Source organism: Cicer arietinum, chromosome 5 (genome assembly GCF_000331145.2).
Source record: "Cicer arietinum cultivar CDC Frontier isolate Library 1 chromosome 5, Cicar.CDCFrontier_v2.0, whole genome shotgun sequence".
Taxonomy (NCBI): domain Eukaryota; kingdom Viridiplantae; phylum Streptophyta; class Magnoliopsida; order Fabales; family Fabaceae; genus Cicer; species Cicer arietinum.
The window spans coordinates 58251951-58264732 of record NC_021164.2 but is presented as its reverse complement, the minus strand read 5'-3'; the positions used below and the strand labels follow the sequence as shown (position 1 = coordinate 58264732).

At 24.6% G+C, this 12782-nt stretch overlaps 2 protein-coding genes across 3 annotated transcripts in view; both read left to right on the top strand.

Annotated features, from left to right (window-relative positions):
- The window catches only part of LOC101511669 (26S proteasome regulatory subunit 6B homolog), a 5220-nt gene extending 4874 nt beyond the window's left edge, over positions 1–346 (top strand). Inside the window, exon 6 of one of the 2 annotated variants that reach the window (XM_004500332.3) lies at positions 1–346. This exon is cut by the window's left edge and continues 61 nt beyond it. In XM_004500332.3, coding sequence (XP_004500389.1) covers positions 1–113 — 113 coding nt within the window. In that variant the 3' untranslated portion in view covers positions 114–346. The other variant, XM_073369011.1, reaches the window with a different exon arrangement.
- A 10316-nt stretch (positions 347–10662) lies between these two features.
- Positions 10663–12782, top strand: part of LOC101511342 (probable inactive receptor kinase At5g58300) — a 4612-nt gene continuing 2492 nt past the window's right edge. The window contains exons 1-2 of the mRNA XM_073369040.1: positions 10663–10809; positions 12416–12780. Of these exons, the coding sequence (XP_073225141.1) occupies positions 12422–12780 (359 nt within the window). The 5' untranslated portion in view covers positions 10663–10809; positions 12416–12421. The remainder of the gene's footprint in view (positions 10810–12415; positions 12781–12782) is intronic.

Below are 12782 nucleotides of genomic sequence, written 5' to 3'. Positions count from 1 at the left end.
CAGGAATGCATGCTGTTCGTAAGAATAGATATGTCATACTGCCGAAGGACTTCGAGAAGGGTTACAGGACAAATGTGAAGAAGCCTGATACGGACTTTGAATTTTACAAGTGAATGGTTTTTCTGATTTGTTTGTGTATGTGCACGGTGCAGAATATAGTAAAAGGGTACATTTCTAGAGTAATCTTGGGATATCAATGTTCAAGAAAAATGATAAAATGTTTCTGCTTCTTGCACACTTTTCATCTCATTGTGTAATGGAGATTATTATGTAACTTACCGATTAGATTGATTGTGTCAGCTTAATATTTAGTACATGCATGTTTGATTAATACTTTTTTACTCAATGTTTGACTATTTAGTGAACTAATAGCCTCTGGAAAACCAAGTCTGGACAATTTAAAATAAACATCCCTGACTAAGGGCTTGATTGATTGTTTTATTTTTTAGTTTTTGAAAATTATTTTTAGAAAACTGTTTTTAAAAAGAAAATAAATAAAAAAATCTGTTTGACAACTCTAATTTTTAAAATAGTTTTTGACTAGAGAGTTAAAAAAACTAAAAAAGAAAAGTAAGATACAATTTATCTGATTTGCTTTTTAAGTTTTAAAAAGTATAATATTAAAAATAATTTTATAAAACAGTTTTTAAAAACAAATAATTCAAACAAGTTTTTTAGTTTTTAAATTTTAAAATACTAAAATAATTTTTGAGATGTGAGTCAAACAAGTTTTAATTTTTCTTGGTTCTGGAACTGACCTGACATTCAATTGTTTTGACTGCAATAGTTTTCACCGCTTATTGTTTTGGTAAATTGTTATATCGATATTGTTTAAAAAAAATGAAGATGAAATTTTTTTGCAATCACATTTTTATTTTCGTTCAACTGATATACGAAAGATAGTTGTTTTTTAATGAACGAAAGGGATAATTGTCATTAGTTGTTAGATTGGAGAAATGTAAAATTTTGCAACGACATTTCTAAAGGAACTTGAACTATGCAGCCAAAAACAAAAAGGAACTCGAAGTTGTTAAAGTACTTTTTTCATTATCTCTAGCTGTACAAGTACTTAAGAAGTGTCGTCGGTGACTCAAGGTGAATAACGAAATTGTTTTTATATATTTTCTATTTTTTACTTTTAATATTCAATTAAAAGCACTAGTTTGACACTAACTTTTTAACTTGCATGTTTATTCATACTAAATTTAAAGTAAAGTAGAGCAAACCATAACTATTAAGCCCACTCAGCACTGAGAAATTTGTCTAAAGGATATGTTGCGTGTAGATATTTTTTTTCTTAAATTTGATTATGATTACAAGTTCTTGTTACCATGTCATCTTCAATCTTATTTAGTGGCCTAAATTTCAAATTTAAGTGCGATAATATTATTTTTTACTAACTTAAGTGCGATAATTGAAATGGTAATATTGAAGAACAAATTTATGTTGACCAACGTAAGGCAGGAAAACTTAAAAAATCAATATATAAACTAAAAACAAGTCCACATTATGCTCAACGATACTGTCATCTCTTTAATTTTTGGTCTTATGCGCTGCCAAGATCTTGTTTGAAACTAATTTTTTTCATTATACATTCCAAAAAAAGTATTTTGATTTGGAGCAAATTATATATGATACACCTCACTTTGACTTCTACTCCAACACTTTTAAAAAAAATCCAATTTTGATCATATCATTTTTATTTTATCATACTGAAAAAATTTGAATCCCTTTATTACCTTCCAAATTTTGTAGTTTTCTAAATTTTTGGTAGACAAAAAAGCTGTTTTCAAAAAGTAAAAAAAAAAATTGAGAAATATTTTTGTCTACTAAATTTTTCATTTTCAAAATTTCTGATAGGCAATAAAACTGTTTTAAAAATTTTCGGTACACAAAAAAAAAATTGAAATATTTTTATTTTTAGTTTTCGAAATTATTGGTAGGCAAAATAATTGTTTTTGAAATTTTTTATAGACAAATTATTAAAAAAAAACTTTTGTCTATTAAATTTTTTGTTTTTGAAATTTCGGATATGCAAAAAAATTAAAACTTTTTTTCAGAAATAAAATTTGTTTTTTTTAAATTTTTTCGGTGGTTATTTTTCATACTAAAAAATTTCGATTGTTGTTTTATAAATAAAAATTTTAAAAATAATTTTTTTTAATAAAATTAACTATAAAAAATTCAAATACTAATTTTTATACCAAAAAATTAGAATAATGAATTGTCCAAATATTTTCTACTTTTAGTATGGACCATGAGGATATTTGTGAAAGATTGTAGACAAAAATTATAAATGTGGACCTATAAGTCTAAATATAGAATACAAAATCCAATTTTCTGATTTTGAAAGACATCCTTGGGGTCCATGAATACAATGAGCTGGGCCTCACGCGAACTTTCTTGGACGTAATAAACACAAGGTCGATGTTTCTCTAATTATCGATATTTTTTTTTTAGATTTTAAAATTCGATAGTAAAAAAACATAATTCGATAATTAAAAATAAGATTAACAATATTGTTTGGAAGTTTTAATTTGATAATTTTTTTACATATTTTATCTAAACATTAAAAATAGATAATTAACACAACATGATGAGAATAATGACCAATCAAATTTGGAACAGTCATAATTTATTAGGCCGTGTTGCTGAAGGCTTATGTGCACTTTCAAGGTTGGTCCCAACAACTGCTGAAAAAACAAAGTAGGGACTTCACCCTCTCCTTCCTCCCCAAACAAACCTAAAGCATCAAGTGTATTATTACCTTTGTCCTTAAAATAAATGATTGTGTCTATTAAATTACATAAATTAATTTTTTTTAACAATATATTAAGTTTTGTAGTACTTTATATTATCGTTAGTACTGGTTTATTCTTTAGTCGAGATAATTAATTTATCTTTTTATCATAATATTTATCATCCTTAACACTCTAATTCTTTGTTAAAAAAAATAATACAGTTGTTTGGACCCCTTGTTTGGAAAATAAAATAAAATAAAATAAATCATGAGCTGGTTCGTCAGAGTAAATTCAAGCGTTGCTGTATTGGGAACAATTGGTCACCAAACATTACAACATTTAATTGTTCCTATGGTACTAGGGACCCCTTTTACTTTTCCAATTATTATTGAGATCTGGGTTGGTCCTTTATTAATTTTTTATTGCTAATATTTTATCTTCATGTGTGAGAGTTGATTATTAATCTTATAATTAATTAATGTTGTTGTTTACTTACTAGTGATTGATTTATTAACGGTATAGAAAGTGATTAGTGAATGGTTCATATGATTCTAAAAACATTTGCTTGCATATAAAGGGAATGTAATCTGACAAACAAAGGGATACACAACTTCTTGGATAGACCAAGATTGAATTAGAGAAAAAATAAACTATGCAATTGAACCCCTCAAATAACTTAAGTGTAGCCATTGTAAATTCATTGTTCAAAACCTCTTGTTAGAATTAATTTTTAAAAAACTTTGGTATAATTATTATCCATTTAATTTATAGGGTATTTATAAAGAAAAAAAAAAATAGTGAATTGACTTGCTTCTGCATAAGTAATTACTTGATCTCAATTGGAATCTCCTCCATGTGGTGTTAGGTGTATTAAACTCTGAGTTTGTTTGACTCAACATTTTTTTCCTAATTAAAAGAAATGGAACCCTCTGTTTAGCCAACTAGCATGTAATTAATTAATTAATAGTCATAATCACAACCATGTACCTTAATTACTTGAAATGCTTTTGTCAGAATAAACTATACTAGCTATTCTGCATCCTATACATTCTATAAACTAATTAAATAACGAAGGAATATGTTTTAAAAGTATTTATTATTATTGTTATTCAGCTATCATCTTAATTTGAGTGCAACAAAAATTCTACTTCTCTGCCGACCTGAAATGAGCTTATATTTTGTAATAAAAACATAGAAATTTTGTATTAAAATCATATATAATTTAGACATTTAAGAAATTAAATACTCAACTTCTAATATTCTTTTAATATTATCTCGGTCTTTTAATTTAAGATTCTTTTAAGAATTCTTTTGTTCATTTTTATAAAATCTTTTGTGAATTTTTAATTATGTTAATTATTTTTTTTATTAACATATTTAAGGGTTGAATTTTTCTATACGGATGTTCTTTCGTATCGGCCAAAGATTGAACTTATCATACTAGATGAATTTTATTGGTAATTGTAATATTAAAAATGGTGTTTGCACTAATGATTATAACATTAATTTAATTATTAAAAATGAATTGAATGGCCATAAAAAAAATAATAGAGTGAATTCTTATTTTTAAGTTTTATGGTATATTTTAAGAGAGAAAAAATGGTGCAGTATAATTGTAAACAAATTTTATACTCAAAGTGAATATAAATCTTTAATTTTATCATCTCACCAAAAATTTATAATTGTCATCAATATATCTTACTAAAAAATTCATCGTAACAATTAATGACATATAAATCTATTTTATTAAAAAATTCAAAAAATTTCAAATTATTATTAATTAAAGTAACAGTCATTTTACAATATTTTGCGAAATTTAATTTTTATCAACCAACAATTTCGTGAAGGAAAAAAAGTCAAAATGAAGTTTCGTTTTGAAAATAAACAAAGATATGAATGTTTGGAAGTGAGATGCAAAGTGGAAAAGAAAATCAAACTGAAAAGAAATACTCCATAAATGGCAATTAACACTTACAAGACTTAGACGAAAATTCCAAGATTTTATACATATCAAATTTTTATACAAAAAATGTTTTTCTATAATTGATAATAAATTTGGTATAATTAAATATGTGGTCCCTTCTATATTGTTACGTTTAAAATTTATAGGCAGCTATGATCTGATAAACATTATAGGATCTATAAATTGTATGTTAATTACCAAAAGTTTCAAAATTTCCTCACATTTGAATTCTATTCTTTTTTATGGTTGGACTTTTGAATTGTATTCTATTATGAAGCATATTGGGTCACAAAACTAGTGGATACATTTTAACACACATGCTAGGTGCTACAATTGTAATAATGTACTTTTTGGCTAAAAGTTGAGACATCATGATATTGAGAGTTGAAGTTTCACATTCAATAGATTTCTTTTTTAGTGACCTAGTTCCATACTTCACTTCATTGAAATTTTGAAATTAAATTACCATAATTTTATGGTTGCAGTAGTGCATCTTCTATCGTCATTAATGTTGCTTGCCATTCAAATATCTTAATTAGATAGAATTTTTGTATGTTCCTAACTTCCTTAATTACCATTCAACTTCAATTTTAGTTTTTTTTTTTTTAATTACACATGTATTTTTGTCTTTAACTTTTCTTTTCTATGAAAAATTAGAATTAGAATTTGTGTGAAGTGTTATTTAAGTCGATTTATCTAAACTATAATACATATTTTAATTATATTTTTAAAATTTATATTTATGATTTGAATCGATTGATTTTAATTAAACGGTCTTAAAAAATTGTGACTATTTGAAAAGTCACAATGAGTTATTTAGGTTAGGAATACTTTTTTACTTAGTTTATCACATTATTACCTATATGTTTTTAAATATAAAGTTTCTTTGAAAAAATATCCTTAGATATAAATTTTAAAATTACTATATATATATTGATTACTATTATTATTATTATTATTATTATTATTATTAATTTCTTTTTGTAAAAAATGCAAATAAATTTATAATAACTTTTTGATGTTACTTAATTTAATTAACATAGGTGTTATTATTTAATTGAAAGACAATATAAAATTTTCAAATGATAGGGAGATGAATATAGTATCATTGCAATTGCAATAGCAATATATTACTAAAATGGTAAGCCAATCCTTGCATTGTTTGTCTTGTATTAGAATTTCAATAGTCTATAGTATAGTTGAGGTTTTTATAGCCCCCATTTGTGTACATTTTTTGTATCTATCTCTTAGTTGGAATTTGTTGGAGAAGTCTTTTTTATACTAAATAAAATGGAGAAGTGGTTGGAAAGAGTAGTTGGATATGGATTTGCTTGTCGTGCTCAGTCATCAACATCGTCATCAATATTCTGCTTGTGCTTCACTTACATACCTAATATTACACCGTCAACTCTTTTCAAAGGTAAATAATACATTCTTTTGCAAATTAGTATGTACATTGGTTTTTAGAATTAGGTTTTGGTACCACTATTTTAATTGAATCGTAAAAGTAATCTTTCATTTTGTTTTTCTCCAATTTTAGTCTCTAAAAAGAATTTTAGTCCAAAATTTGATAAATTTTTATTTTCATTTATTTAAGTCACACTATGACTCAATATCTCGTGATACAACAATTGTACCTGAAATCTATGATTATAAATAATGTAGTACGACTTTAAAAAATGAAATTTCATGACGTTTTAAATCAAATTTCTATTTGAGGACCAAAATTGAAGAGAAATAAATGAAATTTTGTCTCCCCTCCAATCATTAAACGGTATAGAAGAATTCAAACTTAAAATCTACAAATTCAAAGTTTGTAAGTATCCACTACATTAAACTATATATTAAAGTTATTATTTTTAAAATAAATGCTAAAAATGTATCAATACTTTAATACTTTACGGTACAATAAGTGTTAATGAATGAGAAAAAGATACAACGAAATAAAAAAAAAGAACTAAAACAAAACACCTAAAACACTTGAACAATATCAAGACAAACTAAAGGCTATAACTCAATTGATGTGTCATTGAAGTTATTATAATACTTACTTCAAAGCTTATGCAAATTTTTATATATATATTTTTATTTTGAGATAAAATTTTGTTAATGGTGCGAGGTTGTGGTTCAATTCCAGTGTATGATATTTTTTTCAAAATTTTAAAGGTATTATATGTCTTAAAAATGGGTTTGAAACCATGCAATCAACCTTACCAATTGAACCAATCATCTTTGACATTGAAAGACAACTTATCATTTCTATTTTAAATTAAATGTGATTTTAGTAAAGTATTTTTATTTTACTTGTCATTTTATAAGGTGTATTTAAGATATATTTAATATTTAAATAATTTTTTTTACTTAAAATGTATTTTTTTTCATATATGTATTTAGGTCTCGTTTATTTTGTGAAAATAATTTTTGTTTTTATTTTCTTAAATATGTATTCATTTTATCGGATTCTTAATATCTCAACATTTTCTATTTTCATCGTAGTATATTTGAAAATCATCCCTTAATTAACAATAACAAAAAATGAATTTAATTTTTCAACAACAAAAGTAAAGTTACTTATTTTATATATATATATATATATATATATATATATATATATATATATATATATACCTTTTTATAATTGTGGCTAGAGAAACTATGTTTTTTATTTATAAATGTATACTTGATCGAGAACAAATTATATATATTGGAAAACCACTTAATTTCTTTATAAATAAAGATATTAATTATATTTTTTAATTTATTTATGTAGCAGATCTTATTATAAAATTGAAAGCCATACTAGTAAACAAGTGGGGGTGGGGGGGGGGAACACTTTCAATAGACTTTTTAAGGATTGAGTCCGGTCTATTTTAAAACTATTTATACTGATTATTTGTCACAAACTCAATTTTAAAACACAGATATGAAATTTTTAAAAATCTGTTTAACAGTTTATTTAATTATTTTTTTTGACAATTACTAAAAAAAAATATTACAAGTATCTCTAATGAGATACTCTTTACATAATAAGAAGCATCACCTATTAGGTACTCTCATTAGAGATATTAAAAATGAATAGCTATTAAAAGGAGTCGTTGTATAAGTATTTTATCTCCCCTCGTATTTTGTGAATTTAGAATATTATTTTTAAATAAATTAGAGTTGTTGAGATACAGTCATATAGAGTTATTAGTGAAATTTATTTAATAAATTATATTGAGGTGATGGGTTAGAGGAGTGAGTGATACTAATTTGGCAAAAGATATAGTACTTATTAGATATTAATATTAAAAAATTATAAATAAATAATATGTAATAATAGGACACAGTTATATATTTAAATGTAAGTAATAATATTAAATCATAAGGTTAAATAAGTTTACAACACTATGAAAAATTCTTTCATAAAAATGAGCTTAAAATTTAATTTTTAGAGACATATTTTTAAGGACTTTTATATTAAATAATATGTAAAAAGTTATATTTAATTCACCTCAAATTAAAAAATTATAAATTTGTGTTGATAAACTTTTAATAATGTTCTAAAAATTCTTATGAAATATTATTAAAAAATTTAAAAGTTGAAAGATATTTCATTTCACCAAAGACTAAAACAGTTTGTAGAATAATTTTGTAATTTGTAAGAACTAAAAAATATAATTTTTTTTACAATGACAAAATAAAATTTCAAAATATTATAAAAACTAACAAATTATTTAACCTTATAAAATATAAATGAGTTATGTGTAACAATGAGATCCACTTATGGATCCAAATAGAGAATTTATCATTGTGAATGTTTTAAAGGTACATGTTAAGAAATCATATAAAGAACAAAATTAAATAAAAAAAAATTAAATACAAAAATGTTGTCTTGTAAATTATGTATTTAATTCCTTTGAAGTTTGAATATTGTTTTTTTTTTTTTAACACAAAACTTCTAATTTTAGATTACCTAATAACTTCATCGGGTTCTAATTATAAGACCTTATTTTACTTTATGTGTAATTTAATATAAGATCATTTTTAAAATTTAACTTGCATCAATGTTTTTTTTCACAAAAATGAACCTATTTAATTTATTATTCAAAAATATAATTTTTTATATCTTATGATATCAACAATTATAATGATAAATATATAAAAGTAACACATTTTTGGATAAATTTATTGTTATAAATACTTTTCTTAATTTGCATAAATTTTGTTGGAATATCTTATAAAAAAATCGAACATAAATTATCAACTGGAATATATAATAGTTACACACAATAATTAATCTCAGCCGTTAATTTGATATATGACAATTCAAATTATATGATTAATAAATAATTCATTAACTACAAATAATATCAATTATTAATTAAATATCAAATGGTCCAGAACTATAAATGCATGACGCAGAAGTAACGTCATTTTCAAAAAGATGACGATTAATTCGGTAATATTAGTATGTTTTTGTTGTGGTGATTTTTATAGATACTTTTTATTTTATTTTATTTTATTTCTTAACATACCTTGTATTAAAAATAGGTTGTGTTAATATAATATTTTTCACTTCTTAAAAAGAATTTGGTCTAATAAATGAAGTCACAGCCTCGAGGTACCGTTTAAAAGTCATTTATATTTATTAATATGAAAAGGAACAGACATTGACGAAGAAAATAAAAGAAAAGTTAAAGATGCTTTTCCTCTAAATTCCATTACTTGTTTTTTAATTATCATGAGAAAACTAAGTTTTGAATTTTGATTGCTTTTTAATAAAAATATAAATTAATTATCTCTATTCAAAAATAAATCAATAAAATAATTCAAAATTATAATAAATTTAATAAAAAACAATTATTAATAAAAAAATAATTTTATCATCAAAACTAAAGTTTAAAAACTAACTCAAAATTGAAAAATAATTTTCATTTTTTAAAATTTCAAAACGAAAAATCGTCCAAAACGGGATCTTAATCTAATTCAAAGGGCAGCCAGTACAAAAATGCATAAGAAATTATTTTAAGGCTTAAATAATTTGTTATTCTATACCCAAAAAAAATGTTAGTCAATGTATTTATTTTTTATTATACACCCAACATAACAAATTTATCATTGTTCTTATAAAAAAATAAGAACATTTGGATTTTAGTTCTCATTGTAATATGTGAATTGCATTTTACTTCAACTTTATTATTATTTTTTTTGTTTAATTTAACATATTAAATATTATGGAGATTAAATCAAACAAGAAAGACTAAGGAGAATGCTTCAAAATAAAAATGACTAAGTTTATTGGTTTTGTTAACTAATATTGATATTTTTTTTACAAAAAGTAAATAAATGTTTCAGTTAACAAAATAAATCCACAAGTACAAATTGTTCAAAAATGAGAAGATACAATTAGTTCAGCAATATTTCACTGAAAATACAACTAAACATAGGGACTACATGGTTATTTACATCACTGTTATAATTATCAGTTTTCAATTCAGCTAAATTTATTTTAAATAAAATTTTAATATATTTCACAAAATATGTTACTAAATAAATATTTACAAAATTTATCATATAAAGAAGTAATAAAAAATTGAATTAATAAACCAACTTACATAAGTCAGAACTTGAATATGGGTGGTTTAGTAAATTTAAACATCTAAATAAAATAGTTTTTATTAGAAAAAATAAAGAAATAAACACATCAAATAAGAAAAATAAAGAGAAAACAGTAAAATAGATTATTTATATCATATGTTTTTTTTAAAAATAATCTAATGATTAAATTTAAGTAGTGAAAATTTTTGAATTCAAATCCAAACTCATATATTATTATTATTATTATTTTTTCACAGAAGACCTTGTTCATGGTAAAACCTTTATAAAGAGTGATCATAGATAATGATTTTAAATACTCTGTCCTCTGACTTCTTTCACATCTCACATCCAATAAAGTCTCAAGTGTCACTCATTCAGTTACCAAAATTAAATAATAAATTAATAAAACAATATATAAATAAACAGATAAATAAATAAATAAGGAAACTAAAAAAAAAGTCTCAACCTTTCTCTTTCTGTGTGGAGTCCATGGGAGGTCAAGAAAGAGAAGGAAGTTGAATTGAGGTCAGTGTCCATTCTGCATTGCACTTTTCTCCTCACTTTTTAATTTTATTTATTTTTATATTTTATCTAACAAAAAATGAAGTCACTTTCTTGAATCTGGTTATTTTTTAATTATAAAAAAATTGTTTTTTTCTTTCTCTTTCTTCAGTTGTTATTCTAGCTGCTACTATTATTCTGTGTAACTTGAAATGCTTCTGAATTTTATGCAAAGTTCCTTGCTTTTTGGGTTGTTACTAATGCAATGCTTCTTCCCAATGTAACCCATTTTCAGTTTTTGAATGCTTTAACTATTGCATGAAAATTTGAAGCTGAACCACTCTCACCAACTTCAATTTTCTGCTTCAAAAAAAAAAAAAAGCTACTTTACTTTATCTTGTTTTTCAGCTCTGAATATTCTGAATGTAAAGACTTGATTTTTTTGTGTTCTCCCATGTTTTCTTTCAGGTGAATTCTTTCTCTCCCTCTCTTTTAATTCCACATGCAGATCTGGGTTGTTTGAGTTTTGTTTAAAGAATGTTTTTTTAACATTGAGGAATGGAATTTTCTTCAAAGCATTTTTGGGATTCTTTCTGATGCTAAATTGTTGTGTTTAGGAAATTTTGGGTTTTGTTTATTTTAGGATCTGAATGTACTTGTGGAAAAAAGTGTGTTTTTTTTTCCCCTTTATTAGTTGTTGAACTACTTTCATTGTTTTTCATCTTGTAATTTCCTTCCTAATTCATTAAATGGGGTAGCAAATTTGACGAAAATTTTGGTTCTTTATTTGTGCAACAAGTTCAATGTAGAAATTCAGGTTGTTCCTCTTTTGTGTTGGTTGATGTTTGGTTAGACAAAATTATCTGTTTCTGTGAATAACCTGTAGAAATGTTGGTTTTTATTATCAAATAGTTTATGAAGTTATCACAATGCTAAAACTACCTAATCCTAGGAATTAATTTTATAGTGAATTGTTATCCTTCCCTTGATTTCTCTCTAACTTTCCCTGCCAGAATCTTTAAATTCTTTTTGCTGTTCATGAATCAACAAAAACTTGATTCTCTTTCTAGCTTAACCTTTTTAGCAGTATCTTTTTAAGGCAAGCATTGTTCCTTTCCTTTCTTGTCTAAGTTTTTAACAATCATCATTTTCTCCTCTAATTACTCTTTGTAATTGCCTTGTTGTACCTATGATTTAGGTAATAGACATGCTTAAAGTAGCTGTTTTAACTTTATTGAGTAGTCTTTTTGGTATAGTTATCATTCAATATGTTTCCATCTCTAGTGATGCAATTTTTTTCCACTTCATAAAACTTGTTATTCTTTTCATGCTGATGCTTTTTTTTCTTCTAACATACTATTAACAAGGATTGTTTGTGACTCCTATAAATAACATGCTTCAAGTTACTTAGCTTTTTGTTCTGTTCTAACTCAATTAAGATGATGCTAGAGTGAAATGTGCTTAAATCTTTACAATATGCTTATAATATATTTTAGCAGATTTAATTGTTTAGATCTGAGACGTATTGGTTTAATGCTGTTGACCTTGGAAATGAATTTTCTTTTTTTAATCTTCATTTCTTCATTCTAATGGATCCTAACTTTGATTTATGTTCATGTTTCTAAACCAGGAAAATATGAAGACTAAATTCAATTGTCTATGTCTCATTCTTTACAGAAAACCACTCTCCATGAAGTTTGATTCTGCTTCAGTGGCTTCTTTCCTTTTTGTCATAGCTATTCTTTTACCTCTTGCTATTTCCGACCTTAATTCCGATAAGCAAGCCCTTCTCGATTTTGCCAATGCCGTGCCGCACCGTCGAAACCTGATGTGGGATCCATCCACCTCAATCTGTACATCTTGGATAGGCATCACTTGCAATCAAAATGGAACTCGAGTTGTTAATGTCCGGCTCCCTGGAATCGGACTAATTGGCTCCATTCCATCCAATACACTTGGAAAGCTTGATGCCGTGAAAATCATTAGCCTTCGGTCCA